Source organism: Coturnix japonica, chromosome 2 (assembly GCF_054131305.1).
Source record: "Coturnix japonica strain WE chromosome 2, WE-NBRP24, whole genome shotgun sequence".
NCBI classification, from domain to species: Eukaryota; Metazoa; Chordata; class Aves; order Galliformes; family Phasianidae; genus Coturnix; species Coturnix japonica.
Window position 1 is genome coordinate 29,581,724 of NC_140664.1, and position 20,572 is coordinate 29,602,295.

General features: G+C 39.8%; 1 protein-coding gene across 1 annotated transcript in view; it reads left to right on the plus strand.

Annotated features, from left to right (window-relative positions):
• Positions 1-20,300: 20,300 nt before the first annotated feature.
• Positions 20,301-20,572, plus strand: part of NCOA2 (nuclear receptor coactivator 2) — a gene marked incomplete at its 5' end in the record, with an annotated part of 73,997 nt that continues 73,725 nt past the window's right edge. The window contains 1 exon segment of the mRNA NM_001323218.1: positions 20,301-20,392. Within this exon segment, the coding sequence (NP_001310147.1) occupies positions 20,310-20,392 (83 nt within the window).

Consider the following 20,572-nt stretch of genomic DNA (forward strand, 5'->3'; position numbering starts at 1 on the left):
TTGTCTTAGTGGGACATGTTAGTTTTCTCTTTGGAAAGAAGTCTAGGCACAGAAAACCGTGTATTCATCACTAGGCATGGTAGAGTAATTTGCTGTATCTTGAACTAAAGGTAGAGGTCCCTCTTGCATTAAACACAACAGCAACTTTCTATTACAAGTAAAACCACAGGCAGTATATCAAGTCTTGCTGAGTTCACACAGCACTGCTTTTATGGTCAGGTGGAATGTAATGCAGTACTGTCCTGTCTGGTTACCAGAGACTGTAACATTTCACCAAATGATTTCTTCCTTTATCCTCTACCTCGATTGAGCCATAGGATGCCATTTAGAGATGGATTTGTCTCCAGCTGAGACTACATCAAAGGAAACCTACCTTATCCTTGGATGAAATAGAATGATTTTGTTCCACTATTAAAAGTAAACATTTGCTAGTCTGACTATCGTGTAACTACTGTCTAACTTAAAATTCCACTCGTTGAATCTTACCCCATGTTAGTCTATGGCTTTAGTGACTCTCTTATTATCAGAAATCTTTCCTCCATGAGTATTTCTGTTCTGCGATGAGACAACTTTTGATTTCTTGAAATAAAGATATTGAGCTGTGATATGAAAATATGCTCACTGAAAGCCACATTTTTAGTGTTAAATCATTTCTTTAAAAAATATATATAGTAATAACTTTCTTCCTAAGAAGAGATTATAGTGTTACTACGCATATAACATATCATATTAATACAACCTATTTACTTCCCTTCTGTAGTATTTCCATTCTCGTTCTGGTTTTCTCTGCTTGCTCAGCTTCCTGTGTTGAGTTCCTCTCATGTGTTTTTGACGTCAGTGGAAGCAATCTGCTGCCTTGAGCTTGCATCTCTGCGGGGTGAGACCCAGCCATCAGAGAGCAGCCCTCTGTGTGTAACCCATGGAGAGCACTGACGAGAGCCTCAAGGCAGAGGATCCAGCCCTTTGTTAGTGTAGAAGTGGAGAAACATGTCCTGAGCCAGGACAGACCATTTCCATTTATTTATTTATTTATTTATTTATTTATTTATTTTGGTCTTTCATATGCCTTCTTAAATAAAGGGAAAGTGTTGAAGAAGCAGAGATTAATAAAAATTAAATAAAAAAAAAATCATTACTCACTCAAAAAGGATGTAAGTAGGAGTCATCACACTTGTATTTAAAAAATAGTATCATTGCCAACAGACATGTCCATGCAGAACTTAATTGTTTTATATAGCAAATGGCACAGTATTTGGGTTCTCCAGTCATATACTGCAGAAACTTGCACACTCTGGGTGCTGTATGCACAGTTATAAAGTTATGAGAGCTGCAATCAAAAAGCATGAATGTTTTCATACTGCTAGGAGAAGTTACTTGTATCCGAGTTATTAAGAGAGAAGGAGGTTCCTGACTTCTCACGGTTCTCATATGGGCAGAAATCTGAAAGTACTTTAGCAGTGTGCTACTGTAGGTGTAAGTGCTGATAATACAGACACTTGTCAGAAATGGCAGGCGCTAAAAATCCCAGTGGAAATGCAATCAATATGATTCCAGCAGGAGTTGGTGGTGTTTGTTGTCTCTCAGGAGAAGGTGCAGAGGTCAAAAAAACTACATTTTCTCTCTCAAACCCTCTTTATTTTAGCTCAGTTCGTAAAAGGAAAATCTACTTTGTGCTCTGGTAGTGGTGGATTAGGAGTTCCTGCAATGGTGAAATTTTTATGTCGTTGACATCTAAGTCGAAAGTTTCCATTTCTGACTTGAAAATCCTAACATTTGTGTTAGTGTTCACACAGAGGAACTTTATGATCTGATATTTGAAAGCCGTATGTTTGCTTCTGCATTTATGGAAAGTTAACACATGAAAAATCATTGCACCATCTTTACTCCAGAGCTGTAACATGTGCACTATGCTTCCTTTCCTGGAAGTCAGGCCTCGGCATCTCCGCTTCTCCTTTTCTGTGCTGGAGGAGGTCTTTGCCCTCCCAGCCTTTCTCACAAACAGCACTTGACACAGGCTAGTCAGCTCTCCTAAAAGTCAGTGGCCTCTTGACTCGAATAAAGCCCAGAGTCAGCTCTGTCATCTTTCCAGTGCATTTTCAAGTGTCTTACTCTTCTGCAGTGCAAACAGCTGCTGTCCCTGTAACAGCAATGGCTGCACCTCATTCGGTGCACTGCAGGACAGCACCAAAGGGCTGATGGAGGTGGGACTGGATTCTCCAGGATGAGGCACAGTTACTGAGAGAATAGACTGAAATGCCTTGAGGCTCTGGGGGCTGCTTTGCCAGGCCTTGTCTCAGTGAAGGTGTGTTGGGGTGAGGGTGAGTAGCAGGCCTGGCCCTGTCATGGTGCATTCTCATCTCTGCAGAGGGAAGAAAAAAGAACACAAGGACAAGAAAACTTTTATAAAATTCACATAAGGGAATCAGTTCTTTCCTTCTCAGTTTCAATTATTTTACTTTGTTAACATAGAAACTATGAGTGTTTTAGTGAAAGAACAGCTTTTCTGTGTGTGCTGCAAAACCACTTGTGTTTGGACAAACAAAGCACAGCATTAATGAAATATATTTCCTGGCGAAAACTTCAGCTGAACAGCTACTGCTGTATAAAATGTTTGTCTTATACGAGAAATCTGTGGTGCCAGAATTTGTTTTAAAGGTCACCTGCTCAATCCCAAACCATTTGTTGGATTAATTCCTGTGAAACTGTGTTGAAAAGGAGACACGGATTCAGAGTTTTCCACTGAAAATGTTTATTCACTGGTTGATAAAACCAAGAGCCTTTCCTCATTCTCAGCTGCATGTTTCCTTATTTATACACAGACTGGCGTTTTCTAATAGGAGTATTTTTCACTTGCTGCTTCTTTTTTGTTTTGTCTAGAATCAGTCTCTGTACCACAGTGCTGTACTCCCTATTCTCTGTTCATTTTATCTATACTCAGTTGTTCTGTAAGCAATCTTTTTCCTAACGTCTGTGTACTTCTTTCAGTCTTTAATTCATACTGCATGACTATAGTGAGCCTTTTCTGTTCTTTTTATTTACATGAAGTTACTTCCCTAATGTGATTATTGCTGTGTTCAGGCTCACTGTATTGTGTTGGCTTTCAATTTTTATGTTAGGTTTCCTGCAAATATTAGCAGTAGATTTTCTTCCCTGATATCCTGACTGGTATGCTCCCACTTTTTATGGTTTTCTTAGGTTATACTTCTCAAGTATTTTGTGTATGTCCTTTAGAAAGCTCATCTTGCTTCTAGTGTTTGTCTACTAATTAATTTTCTTGAATATCAAGTGTCTGTGTAATCTTCACTTTTCCACACATTTGCTAACTGTTTTGGTGTTCTTTTTTGTTGTTCTGTTGTTAAATGGAACTCAAAGTAACATTCGTTTTACTTACCTTTTAGATTGCGGCATTTTGAGTTATAAAGATATCCTAAGAAAGAACTAAAAAGGTTCATATTAGGTTTATTGTGCACATGTATATGTTTGGTGAATATAGGTTTTATGTAGTCCACCGTGGAGAGGGATCTCATTCCATTTTCAGCTCCTGTGCCCCAAAAAAGTTGCCCTTCAGTTTGGTCAGTCCTGGAGCAGGGTTTCTTCAAAGCTTTGAGCTGTCCTTGGAGAGAGGAATAATCTGAGAAGATGATGGGGAGAAGCCGAAGTGCTCAGGATAATCATTATTTCCTCATGACATCTACCTTATTCTCTAACAAGTACAACCACAGTCTCCAACACTAACCTTCTCAGTGTTTGGAGAAACCATAAGTTTATGACCAGTCTTGTATTTAAGGAGAATAATGTGGGATAATGGGAGATGATGTAGGTAGAAAGAGAATTGTTTCCTTATTAAGAACTGAAAAGAGTAGGTGCAAAGCTGCAGAAGTTGTTTGTGGGCTTGAAAATTCCTTTAAGATTCCTCATCCAGAGGTTTTTTTAACAGTTTGCAAAACCCAGCACAGAAGTAGCAGATGGGAGGCTGCTGGTCTGAGCTGTCAGATGTCTCTGTGTGTGCTTTTGTCTGCTGTATAGATACTTTGCCTTTTACAAGCAGGAAACCTTGCAAGCAGTTGAATGCAAACCAACCTGAGACCAGGTGCTCTGTGTCAGAAGGAATGGGAAATTGGAAGCTGATGAAGCTTAGATGGGTTTCTTTGTTGGGCAGAGCATAAAGTAATGCTTAAGACGCTTGTCAGGGTATTGAGTTAAAGCAAGATAAATGATGTTATGGCAAAAAAAAAGAAAAAGAAAAAACCCCAAACTGACCACCCCTTCCACAAAAACAACAACAACATGAAAAGGAAGCAGTCCAGCTGGAGGATATATCGTGGAGGTTATATCTGTACTTTTTTTGCAATTTTATGAGAGCTTAGAGCTGGGAGGAGTTAAGCTATAGGATGTTGCTAGGAGGAGAGTATTGCAGCAGAACTCAAATTACAGGCAAAAGAGTAAGTTAGAGGGAAAAAGAGTAAATCTAGCATGCCAGATTTTTTGTACTAAGCGAGCTTAATATTCACTTTAGTCCCATATGACATATTTATGGCCTCTGTGTGTGCCCCAACAAAGGCGGTGCCTAGAAACGTATTTGTTAAGTAGTTTTGGTGCAAGAAGTAGAGAGAGGGCGCGTGCATTCGTCCTCCACATCAGCAGCCCGATCTGCTTGTCAATGGAGGAGGATATAAAAGGATTCCAAGTGTTCCGGGTTCGGGTTTCCTCAGGAGCCGTACCCTGGGAAGCTCAGGTCGGAGGGAGGGAGTTGCTTTGCGATTATCATAAAGCGCTGCTCATGTAGCCCGGCGCCACGTGACTGCAGAAAAGGCATTATCTCAATGAAAAGGAAACTGCTTTTTAGAGCAGCAACAGAACAGAAGCAGGAGGAATTTTCGAGTACTCCACCATGCTGGATTGTCAAAGGGGGATCTCTCTGATCAGCAGTTAGGGAAGGATTAGCGCGGCCAGTTTGTCAGCTGTCATTAGAAGCAGATGACAGAGATGATAAGCTGCTGTGTGCGCACGTCCTCGCTCAGCATGTGCTTTGGTTTACATCGAGACATAACACTGCTTTGGGATAATGGAGAGCTGATATTTTTAAGGCTGTAAATTTTCTGGTAATTGCCTTTTATATATACATATATTCTTCGCTGTTTTTCTTTTTTTTCTTTTTTCAATTTTTAATAAAAAGCAAGCGTGGTGGATGGGGGATTTATGTACATCTTGATCTGAAGACGCAGAAAAGCTAGTGGGATCTGCCTTGAGCTGCAAGGGCTGGAAGACAACAAGGTGTGTTACCGAAGTGCCGTGACTTCATTGCCGTTGCTGCTCTCTTCCTGCACGTCTGTGTGCCCTGGGTGCGTCGGGGCTTTCTGGGTTCCACTGGGGGTGGGGGTTGTTCTGGGGAGAGGGAGGAACTGCTCATTTCGTCTCGAGCAAGGGAGATAAAGATACTGTTTCTAAGTAGCAAATGTAAAGAAATAATGTAAAATTGATTCTCCAGTGACTGTAGTTTCCCCCCTTTTAAAGGCTACAGGTGTACTTGTGATTGCATGTGACAGTTTTATGGGTTTATGTGGCTAAATATATCTTAGTGCGCAGGAAATATTTTTGTAAGCAAGTTTTCTGGCATCCAGAATAATACACAAACCCGTCTGTATTTTCCCACCGTCGAGAGGAGGTGGAGCCCACGAGTGCCTTTTTCATTGCAGTAATTACAATTCAGCATTCAGTAATTTCTATGCACATGAAAAAGTACAGAGGAAGTCAGATTGAGAAATTTTTGCTTTAAAGCTTTCTCTTTCTGACCACGAGCTTAAGTAGACAAAACACATGGAAACATTAGCCGTTGTTGCATAACTTTCTCGATTCTCTAATCTTTATAGTTTTCTTTACTAGTCTGTGGTCCTGCAAACATAATGACATTCAGTTAATCTTCAGACCTCGTATTTATCTCATGGCTGTGCGTGTTGATGTCATTGGCTATCTTGGCAGTATTTACTTTTCTTTTAACCTTGGGAGGGCAACGCTTAATATTGCAGATGAATTTAATAATGATATCCCCCATAAGCGTGAGGCAGTTACTCTCAGTAAGGGAAGGCAGTGAGCCGCTTCCCCTGCCCGGGAAGTTCTTGAAGCTTGTTTGTTTTATTTCCTTGTCGCACACAGCATTAAGCCCAGCATTGTGCTTCGCCTGTGTAACAGCAACAGTGATCCTGCACCACAAAAAGTGATAAAACGATATGTACCAGAGCACTGATTCTGACTTCTGCACAGTTTTGTGCCCTAAGCAAAGGGCCGTCTCGCAAAGCTGGGTAGAACAGGTCATTGCTGCAGTGCTTGGGCAGCCACCTGAGCATATGTTTTCCTGGATACGCGTTGCAGTGGTGCTGGTGACTATCACGTGTAAGATCCTTTTAATAATTAATTAAATGCCGACAGGAAATGCCATAGTTTATTTTATTTAGGACTTTGAAAAACTCATGCTACTTTGAGATAGGAAAGGGAAGGAAAATATTATGTTTTCCAGAGTAATGGAGAGTGTGTTTGAAGCTACTTTACTTCATGCTGCGAGGACAGAGACAGAAAGGTAAACAAGCCAGCGCTATTTATTTGCTTGTCCTCTCCGCTCTGCTGGGGACATGAAGTGCAGGACGCGTCATGGCAGAGCGCAGGCCCATGGCCTGCAGAGCCTTTGAGCCAGGCTGGTAGCCTTGTGCCTTCCCTCCAGCCAATTTGGAGTCTGCAAGGGCAGTGCAGCTTCCTCAGCCTACCGTGTTGTGCTGTGCTGCGTTCCTTCATTTCTCTGGGGGAGATCCCACAAGGCAGTGGGTGCCAAGGGGCTCTCACTGAAATGGTTGCACCTAGGTTTTGTAAACATACAGATTTCAGCTGTCTGTACGATTGTTTCTATTTTCCCGATGCTTTGTTAGAGATATTAAGGGGGAAATTTATGAGTAAAACCAACTTTTTGCATAGACTGTCCTTTTCAAATGGCTTTCTGTTCTCACAAAACTCAGAAGTTACAGTAATTCCTTTCATAAGTAATTCTTCAAACATGGTACATGGCATATATAGAACACTGATCACTATCTTTGAAATCCAAGGAATTTTATTTTATCCTTTGCCCACGCTTCAAAATAATGCTCACATAGTCAAGAAGGTTACATAGTCAAAAAAGGTTACTAGTAATAATCAAAAGATGTTGCTGTCTTCTTTCTTTCCCTTCTTTTTCTTTCTCCAGCTCATTTGTCATCTCTGTAAGGTAAAATTCTTGTATAAGGAAGGAGAGAATGCATTGCAAAATATACCATGTTATAAGAAAAAAAAACCAACAACAACGACAAACATTGGTAAATCAGAACTGGGTGACCAGTTTGAAAACGGCATTTCACTCCAGAGGTCTAACCACAGTATTTAATAACAGATGCCACAATGAGGTCAGATCACTGGTTATTTTATTGCAGGCTGTTTTCACATGTCCTCATCCCTCCTCCCCACCCCCATTACTAATGTAAATAAATAAAATGTTACATTAGTAATGGGGGTGGGGAGGAGGGATGAGGACATGTGAAAACAGCCTTGTTGATCAGAATCTGCATTGTTAATAAATTGTAAGAATTTCTTAGTGCAGACTGACCCCGTCGTTATAAAGATGAAGCTTAGCTGAGGGCTGAGGGCAGGTCTGTGAGCCAAGCTGACTTAGAAGAGTGCAGGATAAGAACAGAACTGTCAGCTGTGTACCTGTCAGGTCAGCCTGCTGGATTCCTGGCTTGATTTTCTTGCTTGTACCTGCTTGGTTCCAACAGGCCCGGGAGTGTGCCTGAGTTGAACCAAAGAATTATTGTTTGCAGATAGAGCTTTGGGTCTTCAAGTTGTACTCCTCACCTTCACCATCCACACTGCACGCTGTCCCCAAACTGTAAGACACTGTAGTGCTCTGTTTTCTCATTCCTGATAGCATAGGCTGTTGTGATTAAGCAACTGTAATAAAGGATGCCAATAAGAAATTTCTGTTAGGACTCCATGATAATAAAATTATTTTTGTTACTTTTCCTGATGTTTTTTCCTGTTTCAGTCCAACTAGTTGTAAATATGAGGTGCTTTTCGATTCAGGGCTGTGCATTGCAGCCTTCTGATCTACTGCTTCTATGAATGTAGTGGGTATTTCTTGCTTGCTTTGGTTATATTCCAAAATTTAAAATACATGGAATATACACTTATTCTTTCATAGCAGTTGTGATTCTTCTTTACTGTAAATGGTTTCAACGTTACTGCAAATTAATTTCAGTTTATTTTTACAAAGAGAATGAAATGGATGGTGATGAACAACCAGATTTAATAGCAGAGAACCTTGTTTTCCTTGGGCTGCGGGATACCAGCACAGTTGTGACAGGCCTGCGGAGTGATTTATGTCCTACAAAAGAGCGAAATAACAGTTTGACATCTTCCTTTAGTAGGCTACGAGGAAAATCCAAGCTTCACTGCAGTCGGTGATAAAATTCTGATTTATTTCAATTGAGTCATAATATGCCCCGTTAGAACTCTACGTTTTTTTCCATAATGTGATCTCTGTTGTTGAAGGAGCCGTGGCTCGCAGGGTTTTGCCTGTAGCGCTGGGGAGGCTGAAGGTGTGTCTATGGACTAGCGGGTAAACGCACCCCTGAAGGATATGTTTGGAGGAGGGAGGTGGAATATCACAGCTATCAGCGCTGTTGACCCTCCAAATGTCTGAAACAGAGAGAAGGGTCGTTCTGCAGTTGTTTTGCACTTTTACCCCATACTGCTGCAAGCTTCCATAACAGACAAGCCATTAAATAAATTTTAGTCTCTTTCATTTGACTCATGCAGCTGTTCTTATGTAGGTTTTATTTGGACACAGGCTGCATTCCTTTATATATAGTGCGGATACAAAGCTTGTGTCCACAAGGTTTTGCTTCTTACAGCTCCTTACAGCTGACTAACAAAAGCAAATAGGTTTTCATGAGTTATGTTTTCTTAGATGCTTAATGATGACAGTTAATTTTTCTTTTTCTGTTATTGCTGGTTTCTGTATTTCATTGAAATAAATAGAAATATACAAATGAAGTCTAATAGAGACACGAAATGTGAAGCCATTAGTGATAGTTGTTCATGATCACAGATGAGTGATTAACTTAGATGTCTATTGAGAACATACCCACTTAGGGTGTGCAGACTGCTGCTGAAAGTTTAACTTTTTATCAAGTTTTATTTTTAATCTAAAACTTAATAAATGTTCACAAGACACTTCCACGTGGCTCTGACATTACTGAGTTTATTAGTTTGGATTCCTGTACCCAATAACAACTGGCACAGTTAGTGCTCTCAGTGTATTGACCAGAGTTGAACATGCTAAAAAACCGAAAATGTACTTCTGTGTGTAGGCAGCTGATACAAGTATATGCACTCAAATACTGCATACGCATTCAACTTAGCATGCTCTTTTTAAAGTACATATTAACAAGATTGTTCTTTAAATAATTAAAAAAGAATGAATTCCAAACTCTTATGCTGCTGCTCCAATGTAAGTGGAGGATACTGCTGTGGGTGGGATTTGGGAAGCCCCTGGCTAAAGGATTTACCTGCCCACATAGATACAGGACAGGGCATGGGTCTGAAGCCAGGCAGTTGCTTCCCATGGCAGTGCCAACTGGGACTGCTTCTATCACCAGAGCACTGCCTGGGATCAGGGCTGAGGCAAGCAAAGCCACCTTCTGCTGTGAAGGACACTGAATTTTCTTGCTTTAAATGTATTTCAAAGGCAGAAGCCGAGCCAATCACATATTGGCTGTACTAGATATCTAATTTAAAGAAGTGCTGCAGAGCTCTGAACCTCATATGGGCTCCAGCTGCATGGCAAAGGGCACCACCTAACCATAGGAGGGCTGAGGTGAGAAGGGACCTGTGGGTCCAACTGGTCCAGCGCTGACCCAAGCAGGGACATCCACAGCAGGGGGCCCAGGCCCATGTTCAGACACAAAGTCATATATACTTCATAGGCAGCTGTTCTTGCATCTATGTGTATTTGTGCATCTGAGGACAAGAATATATTTGAATTGAATATGGATACATTTGAATTTGGTCAACTGTTAATTTCATATGTTCTTATGCATTGTGCAAGTAAATGCATGCTTATTAGAGCATCTCAATAAATATTTTTGTATTTAGCACCTTGGTATTCAGGCCAAGAATGACCTGAAGTTTCATCCTAGTGCTTCCTAGTAGCAAGTGGTGGGGTAGAAGACCAAAGCAAACTACTGCTTCAGCTAATTGCAAGTCAGAGCCATGAATTTAATTTTTGATCAGGCACAAGCGGTTATGCATAGATCTGGACTTCTTAAACTGCAATGAAAATTTCAGTAAGATTATGTATTTTCAGTAAAGAATCAACTCTGGGACTGAAGGAACGTGATTTGGATGAGCAGATTAGAGCTGTGAATTGTGGGCTGCAGAATAAGCATCTCTTGCTGAAGCTCCAGTGCAAGCTTTTGTTGTATGTATCTGATTGACAGCTCTAGAGTGATGTAGCCATGCAGAGATGCTAAGCTGATCCCAGTGACTGGGAGGACTGCTATGTGAAGTCACTGAATTTGAGATTGGTAAGAGATAGAGCTCAGATTTCAATATAATGGGTTGGATAATTTTATATACTATCCTGTACAACTGATACGGAAATGTCTCTGTCTCAGCTTCTGCTTTTCACTTTCTACCTTTAATGGAATGAATTTATCTAAAGTAAACAGGCTGGTATTTGACAGGTATCTTGAGTTAAATCCTAATATAGGCATCCATGTGACGTGGAGATGCATAAATGCCTTTGTCATCAAGTTTTTCTCACCATTAAGATAATCATCAAAATCACACCAAACTGTATGTATGAGCTGCTGGTAGTATAAGTAATGCATACGTGCACATCAGTAATATTTGTGAGACAGCAAAAATGTTCCTGGGTTTGAATTTTCATGCAGTGGCTTAAATTTGTGAGAGAGCCATAGTTTTAATCTTTTCCTTTTCATCTTTTTCCCTCCTTTACTACTTGATTGTTTTTGGGGGGCAATGTTGGCATGGAAATCTAAGTGGACAGATAAGTTTTGAAACTAAGATTGGCAGAAAGGATTCTGCAGGAGTCTAAACAAGCTCGACTGACTGCTGCAGTAGTGCCATCACGTTGAAGTGAAGGCAATTTAAACAGGTTTCCTATAACATTTTCTTTGTTGTTAGGTTTGCTTAATTTATGTAGCATTCACAAAGATTCAAATACTGTGCTTCCAAAACAGTTTGTTAAATAAAATTATTAATAGGGGTGAAGTGTAAGGAAAAAAATATATCAAACCAGTGTCCTATGTAAGAATTTTGCCCCTTCCTTTTTCAGTGAATGTTCTTGCAGTTGTAATACTTTGTTTGCTGTTTTGGTTTTTACTTTCTTTATTTACCTTATTTACAAACAAAAGATTGGAAGTGTGACTGACATAAGTACGTGTAATGTTTTGGCCTTGTGAGTTTTGTTGCTTTTTAATGTGATGCTTTAATGGAAACTACTGTGATATTTAGCTACCTTTCTTTTCTGATCGAGGATCAAGAATCAGAAATGGTTCTTGGTAATGAGAGGAGTAAAATCTCAAACTCAAAATTATGATGTAGAACCTTGAATAGTTTTTTTCCATAGCACCACATCTGGTAGTGCAGGTCAAAAAAGACCTTTTTTGAATGTAGAAATGGAGCAAAGCTTTTGAATGTTGGGTAAAAAGGATAATTTCTTCCTATGATACTTTACTGTGTTGTCTTATTAAATCCCAGTCTTGCTGTTCCTGAGCGTATTAGAGGTGGCTGACGTAGGCTAATCTGTAAGGAGCTCAGTGACTGGCTGTATTAAGAGACCTCACCTATGGGAATGAAGAATATAGGAGCCATCTTACAGTGCTGCTGTCAGCCGGGAGGTTTTAGTGAGGTCTGAAGTGGAACTGCAGGTTTCAGAAACCTGTGGTTTTGAGTATTTGAGGGGAAAGAAAAAAAAATCAATCATGTTAATATTTCAGATTTAGGTGTATTTTAAAGAAAGTCCTATTAAATACCAGCCTGTAACAGTGAACATTAATGTTAGCCATTTATTTGATTGTTCGAGCATGTGTTAAAGAGCTGCTGCTGCCCATTTGAAGCCTAATGTGTTTATTAGATGGTCTTTGCAGTGGCATCTTGACGTGTCTTTGAGCTAAAAAATTCATGAGCATTATTGGCTTTCAGTCTGCAAATGGAATATGCCTTCTTGTCACTAATACACCACTCTAAAGCCATTACACAGAAGTAAGAGAAAAAATATTGTCAAGGAAGGAGCCTTCCACTTAAACATTTGTTTATAGTCTGTTATGATTTTCTGTAGACTGAGCAGAAATACAAGTGGTAAGTGTTAGAGCCAGCATTTGGTTCTCTTATACATTGGCCCAGTTGTGTTTCCTAATAAATTATCTTCTAGCGTGTGGAGTTGAAGCATGAAGCAGCATTTAGTAAATATTTCCGTAAATCTCATTTTAATGTTGCCTCTAATAGCCTCACTTTCATATGAATGTGTATCTTTGAAGTGATGAGTGCTATTTTCAGATAGAAAGGGCTATGGACAGATAAACCACAGGCGCAGATCAGGTTTTAGTACAAACGCTCTAAGGATAACCATTGAGTATTTCAACTTACTACTACTACCTTCATCACAGAAACTGTCTTCTGTTTTCACCTTGTACCATGGTGACTGGTGTAGAGTGACAACGATTGTAGGCAGTTTCATCTACAGTGAAAGTAGAGGTGGAGTTTCAGGAAAACAAAAGGACGTACTTCTGGCTAAATTACTTGGGATTTTTAATATGAAGTGAACTCTGCCAACTTAGGTCCTGGCCATCTTGCTTATTTTGGCAGAATGGGCTTGTTTCTTTTGGGGTATGTCCCAGTTTCATGTGTGATTATGGATGGAGGTAGGAAGCTGACTGTAGAACATGTTGCTTGCTTACACCAAGGTGTGTATGAAGAACAGTGGTTTAGTATGTCTATACCCTGTTTTCCATGTTGAACTTTTTAGTGGTGGATATCTTGCCTTAGTTTAATTCTAGTAGACAACACAATCTTTTTTTTTTTCATTTTATTTCCCTTGGTTTTCATCTCTGTTTTTTTACTCATTTCCAAAGCCAAATGTCTCAATGCAGGGGACAACAGTGCCCAAGAAGTCCAGGCATCCCCAGCCACCTGCGGAGCTGTGCAGGCACAGGCGGGCTCCCTCAGTTGGGAGCGATTCTTACACTTGCTCAACGGCAAATGCTGGGAATCAAAGCGTATTTCAGACCACCCTCATGGATTGCTGCTGCTCGCAAATAAAGGGATGTCCTTAGGCTACAGTGGCCACAGACTCTGGTCTAGGATCTTATCCTATCTTTGACAGTGGCTTCCTTTTCAGGCCTGGGAAAGTTGCTAGCAAGTGCTTACCATTATTGCCTTCTTCAAAGGAGCTGAAAATTACAGAATATACCAGTGTTAGATATTTTCAGATTGAGGAATGCACTGAATGAAAAAGAGTGTATAAGCAAGAGAAAATGTGAAGAATCACGAGTTGCATGTGACTTCCAGCTTTGCTGTGGCTTCTACCAAAATTAGCGGTACACAGGGAGCATCAGTAATATTGAAACTGAGACCGAAAGCCTCTAATCATGAGAACTCAATAGGAAAAAAATATAATGGACGTATGTTTCAGTTTATAATTAACCACAGAAATATGAGCTGCTTATATTGGTAACTGGGCAGTTAGAGAAAATTTTAGCCAAAATTTTCATTGAGTTATAATTTTTTGTGGGGTGGGAAGCTGAATATTTCTTTGCTGTTTACTACTCACCAAAACAATAGCTTGAATAAATTGCTTCTGTGTGTAGCAATTGTGTCTACACTAACTGAATGTATGCTGGAAGGGTAGCATGGTACTGCTACCTGATTGCCTGCTATATGGTACGTTACCTTTTGTTTGCTACTTTTCAGATTGAAATAGCAGCTTTGAAGGTGTAATCCTCATTCATTCTTTAACTGCATTTGTTGGGCTTATAATAAATCTGTCAGTTTAACAGGCCTTGTTTGGAAGATGGCCCGCACTGATAAGAGATAAAAATGCACACGATCTTCTACATTAGCTCTGGATGATTAACTGGACTCACTGATGCTGGGGATCTGTGCTTGAAGGTTTACTCTGTGTATCATGCTTCTTGATGGCATTTTTTAAGACTATTCTCTTGTGAAGTACCGTGTTTACTATTGCTTCATAATCAGGTTGAAAAGTCTCTCTGTGTATTCTAACTTAGAGCAGTTGCCGGTAGAGGATGTGAAGGCGGATGTGCTGTCACAATGAGAGCAGAAACTCTTGTTTTGTTACCGATAACAAGAAAAACATGAATTGAAACCTCTTTCTGGCTCTCTTTTCAATCTCCCAACATCTGGTGGAAACTGAATAGGTCTCAATGATAGTTAATTTTCTGTGTTGTGATTTACATTTAACAATTGGAAAGATTAAACTGAAATGTGCCATTATTTTGGGTGCTTTCTGCTGCAGCAGTGATACTGCAGGAGTGGTAAAAATACACCTTTAAAATATTTTAATATATATGTTTTTTAATATAAATGCAAAGTAAGTAATTTCTTAACAGAGGTGTCCCAAACAGGATATCTGTTTGAGCCTGGATTTAGTTCTTAGGTATTTTTAGTAATAATAATGCTGTTTCTCTAATTATCTACTTCCTAGTATAAAAGTGGTGCAGTGAATGTGTTTATCTTTCCGTTGCCCTGTTGTTCCTCACTGATGCCCGGTGGAATTGAAACTTGAGTGGTATCCGAGTTAGCATTAGAAGTTGAGCTCTTGGTTATCGTTGCAAGGGTTTTTGATAGCACAAATGGAAATATATATATATAAATATAGATTTCACCTACACACAAATACATTTTCAGTTATTTATATATATAGTTGAAAAATCTGCTGCTGCCAGTGAAGCCAAAATATTAATTCCACAGTGAGATATTAGGTTTGTATTTTGGAGTGCAGTTCAACTTCCAATCTTTTTATACCATAAAAACAAGAGTTTCTGATCTTACATGACAATTAATTCTAGAAGATGTTCATTTTAACTCCTCCTTGTATAACATCTTCTTTGAAATAAGTAAATATTATGTTAATTCATTGTCCGACACACCATCTTATAATTTTTTTCATTAATGGAAGTATTTGTCCTTCTCTCTGTTGTCTATTCAGAGATTACTCCTGGTTTTGTTCTTACTGATTCCCAATTTGACTTAATTCTTTTCCTAGTAAATACCAAGCTAAATAATCATTACCCACTTCTTCTTCATTTTTTGCTGCAGATTGTTTCAGAAGATGTATGGTAGAGCTGATATTTCATTTTAGTTTCTTCTGAAACACTAAATTAATTAAACTGATCTATTTCTTTATTTTTCTTTCTGGAAATTCTCGCAAAGATGTGTAAGATGAACAAGATTGATGCTACTTTCTAATCTGAAGTAGTTGCCCATAGGGGAAGTTTGTTGGAGTAAAACTTCGAGCCTCTCACTTGTCATTGTGGCTGTTAGCGGCTTCAGTTTTGAATTTTCATGTTTCCTAGAAAAATTTCTAGGTCTTCAAGTTTGGAAGCTGTATTTTGTAGTCTAGGGAAGTTATTCTGCATGTTACAGGGGAGACTGATTAGAACCTTAAATGTTCCCGTGTCATGCTGTTAAGTTCAAAATTTGTAAAGTCAGGGTTTTATTGCTAATAATGAAGAACCAAGAAAGTTCAAGGATGTGTAGGACAGCACCTAAAAAACACCATGAGTGGTTTAGCTGATCTTCACACACAGATGTTTGTTTTTATGTTTAGTCCCTTAAATTCTACATTAATTAGATTTTAACCGTTCTCACTTGAAAAATTCCTAGATGTCAGCTCTTGTAGTACTGCATGTCCCAAGAAGTACTCTTTTCTGAAAAATCACAGAATCACTAAGGTTGGAAAAGACCTAAAAGATCATCGAGTCCAACCGTTCACCTACTACCAATAGCTCCCACTAAACCATATCCCTCAACACAACATCCAGTTGTTCCTTGATGCCTTAGTTTCTTGCTTTTGCTTTATTGAAGTTGTGGAGGCAACTGGACCTCCCAGAGGTATTCACCTGGTAGCATGCATAGATCTGGAACCTTAAATAGCTGATTTTTGTTGCTCTTGTTTTATGATTTGTTTTTTGTTTGTTTGTTTTTTGTTTCAAGACAAATGATGTAATGGAGTGGATTCTCACCTTTTTGGCTCTGCTCAACCTTTTAGAGTCATTGCTGAGAAGGATGGAGTGGCTGCCCTCCTCAGCCCAAGAGACACAAACTTTTATCCCTTGCTTCATAAAGCCATGTTCAAACTACTTACCTATAAGTTGAATACATGTTTACAGATTCCTACTGCGCTGCGAGAGTTAATTAATTGACTTGGCTTCATAAATATCCAGCTCCAGCAAGCTGATAGCCTATCACCTCAGGGGGCTGTTCTGCATGATTAAAAATATAGGCTTGTAATCCCTCTGCGAAGAGGGAGTCTCCATCTCAGTTGTAGTTGGTATTTACCATTATGGAAGAGCAGTGCTACAGATTTATCTGTGTTTGTTTGTGTTTTAAGACATCTAGCTCAGGGTTTTCTACTCTGGAGCACAGACACCGAACATTCAGTAACTGTGGAGCTTATGGAGATCTGTGAGGTATTGAATGCAATTTTTAGTGTAGACATAAGGAGAGCAGGAGACATTGTAGTGGGTGGTAGATTTCCAGAAAAGCTTTATGATGAGTAAAAACGAAAAGGTAACTCATTCTAAGAACAGACTGGCAGTGATGCTGAGAAAAAGATGTATTGGCCCGTAAATGCAAATTAAAAAAATGATAATTAAAAAGAAAAAAAATAAAAATAAATAAAAATAATTAAGTAAAAACTGCTTGGAATGACTGCATTTAATATGGGAAGAAGATGTTAATTTCTTAATAATGGTATTGCTTTTGTTCCTTTTAAATACAGAAAGATGAAAATTCAGAGGTTTATAGCGGTATGTCAATTTTAATGTATCCTCCATAGGCTGATACTGGAGAGGTTGGAAAGTCCTACAGGACAGCATGGGTGGATGTGGGAAGAATTGAGCTGCATATTGGTGGAGCTACTAGCAAAACTTGGGGTCTAGCAAAAATAAAGCTCCCTTTGAAGTAAGCCCAACAGATTAGATGGAATAACTGTGGATATCTGTTCATGTTCCCAAAGGGAGGAAAGGGGACTAAAGGGAGGTGTTCCTCCTGAATGTGATGGAATGCTCAACAGATTTTTGTGAGCCTCCATGCTTGCTTTTCTTTAGAAAAGCACTCAGCAGATCAACATTTCTCAGGTAATATTCGGGAAGCATAAGAAATGAAGGAATTCCCCAACCCAGTTTTCTTCTGAAATGTAGACCACAATCTGAGACTTACTCGGAGATCAGATGATCTCTGGAATGTACAGCTTTCATCATGCTGATGATTATTTTTTTTCTCACGGTGGTGACCATAAACTTTAGCCTTTGAAGCAAAGACATCCTAAGAGTCTGGGACTGTGGGCTCCTCACAATTCCTGTGCAACTGTTGTCACAATTTTCTTTGTACGATCATACAGTATTGCGAGTTGAAAGGAACCCACAATGATCAGTGAGTACAACTCCCAGCTCCACACAGCACCACCCAAAAACCAAACCGTATAACTGGGACTGTTGTCCAAACACTCCTTGAACTCTGGCAGCTCAGTGCTGTGACCACTGCCCTGAGGAGCCTATTCTGTGCCTGATCACACTCACACGTGAACAATCTTTTCCTGACACCCAGCCACCTCCCCTGACACAGCTCTGTGCTGTTCTCTGGGGTCCTGTTGCTGTCACCAGGATGCAGAGCTCAGCGCTGCCCCTCCGCTCCTCACCCCAGTGCTTGAGATGTGGCTGCACAGCGCAATGTAGAACCTGACAGCCCCTTCCCTCACTCAGTGGCAGTGCTGAACTTTTTGCATCTGATATTATGGTTGGCTTTCCTAGCTGTCAGAGCACACTGCTGACTCAAATTCAACGTGCCTTCAACAAGAACCTCCCCCAGGTCCCTTTCCATGGGGCTGTTCTCCAGTATCTCATCCCCTGGTCTGCAAATACAGTCAGGGTTGCCCTGTCCAGGTGTGGAATTTGGCACTCGCTCTTTAAGAGTGTATTTCCTCTTCCTTGGTTCTCTACTGTTACATACTTGTGCAATCACCTGTTGTCAAGGAAGTGCTTAGCTTTTTACCAACCAGACAAATGTATACATCTAGTTTTGCATTTAGGTAAGTAAGGTTGACGTGAGCATCTGATTGTAAATCAGATAAGATTCATGGTTATCAAGGAGCAGTGAGTGTGTCACAAGTTGCATTGGAGGCTTCAGCGGATGCTTTGCTCCCTGCAGCAGGGTCATATTTGGTCTGATGTTGGGAATGCCCTGTGAGGTGCAGGTTGGCTCTTTGTGGCAAGTCTTCTCATGGAAAGCTCAGGTCTGCTCTAGAAATAGAATCACCACGGTTGGAAAAGACCTGTAGGATCACCTACCTCCACAAATTGTCCACTAAATCACACTCATTGGGTGCTTCAGAACCAGACCTTCTCGCTCTTTTTGAAGCAGGTTGTTCTCAACAGACTGATGGTATATGCATACATGGATATATACTTATGTATGTTTAAACGTTATAAAGGAAAAGGTGATCTGGGTATTTCTGTAACAGGATCTGGTACCAACCCTTTACAAGGCTGATGAGGAGCTATACGTTTCAGGGTTGATCTGTGTTTATAATGAAATCCAATTAGTATCTAGAAAAACAGTGCCACGTTCTCCTCAAACTGTTCTGGTTTTTTGTTTGTTTCTGGTTTAGTTTAGTTTAGTTTTGTTTTTTAATAAATAAATAAATAAAACTTTTTCGGTATATAATTTACAACCATGACTGTATCTCTGCAGAACTGCCTAGATGTCAACCTTCAGACTGTTTGTGCCATTATATTCACTCAGCCTGTGCCTTGAGAAAATGAAGATTTACAGTGTGAACCAACACTTTTAATGCCAACATCTAAAAAGAGAAAATGAAAAAGAGAAGGGTACTGCAATTCCATCTCACATCAGTTCACTTATTAAGTTCAGTGTGGCTGATAAAGTCTGCACAGGAAAGGGAACTGGCAGAAATGATGGCTTGGAGGAGGTGGTGGACCCATCAGTTTTGATACCTGACCAAAATTTCCACTTCATGCCAGCATGAAGTGATCCTGGATGAGTGCCTGTAGCATTCCTTTTAGCATGGTATGAATCACATCCTAGAAATGCTCACGAGCTCTGTTATGGCCCTCATAGTTATTTCTCTGCAGTCAGACTTGCACATGTGGCAGCAACTGGACAAATGGTGAATTTGTTCTGTATTGCACAGTCTTTTTGATGACCTACATCATCTCCCTGTGCTCTTCTCATAGCATTTTCTATTTCTGCAATATTGCTAACTACTGAGAAATGTGTAAACTGGGATAGACCACTTCCATGTGTTTGTAGGTACACAGGACAATAGGGGCCAGGAGCAGGTCAGGATTTCCCTGGGCTGTTTATCTCACAAATTATAATGAGCCTGTTTTGTTTTAACACGTGACAGACTGGCAGGTTATTTTCCTTACGAGTTAGATTAAATGTACAAAATATTTATCAGCTCTTCAGTGATCTCTAGTGTTGACAGATGTTCAGTTTCTACTATATTGTACATGCACTTGTCCAAACATCGTGTTTTGATTTTTAACCAAAGCTGTATGTGTTGTCTTTTCGTGTAGCTGTGATACATGTTTCATTTCATGTATTTCGATTCTGTTGTTTTTCTTGTGTGGCATTATGGATTTTCCTTTGTCTTTCCTCATTCAGCCTTACAAAATTGCCATGAAAATTCAGCAACTCAGGCACAAAATGTACTTATCTTCTCCTACAGAACTGGTAACAATGAAAGAGATGAGAATGCTTTGCTTGCTCACTGCAAATTTTATTCTGGATGAGTTTTGTATAGGGTTTTGTGGGATCATAAACGTGGTATTTTTATTGGTACCTTTCAAACTCTTATTTCAAGTGATAGATGAGCAAAGTAAAAACTTGAGTTGGGAATGGAACAAGAAACTTAGAAATACAAATGGAGGAACTCATAATTCTTCTACCATAACATTTTCCCTGCATATTTTCTTCCTTTCAGTTGCTGATATGTGTTCAAGATGAGTGGGATGGGAGAAAATACCTCTGACCCATCCAGGGCAGAGTCAAGAAAGCGCAAGGATCCTGATCAGCTTGGACCCAGGTTAGAACAATTACGTCTGAGGACACTGGAAGAAAACATTGATAAATGAGCACCTACTTTTCATAATCCTTAGAGAATGACCAAATTGCCATTCTGGCTAGGAGGGATCAGTACCGTATAGTAACTTATGGATTCAGTAATTCTATGTTGTTGTGGATGGAGGGTGAAAGTGGGAATATA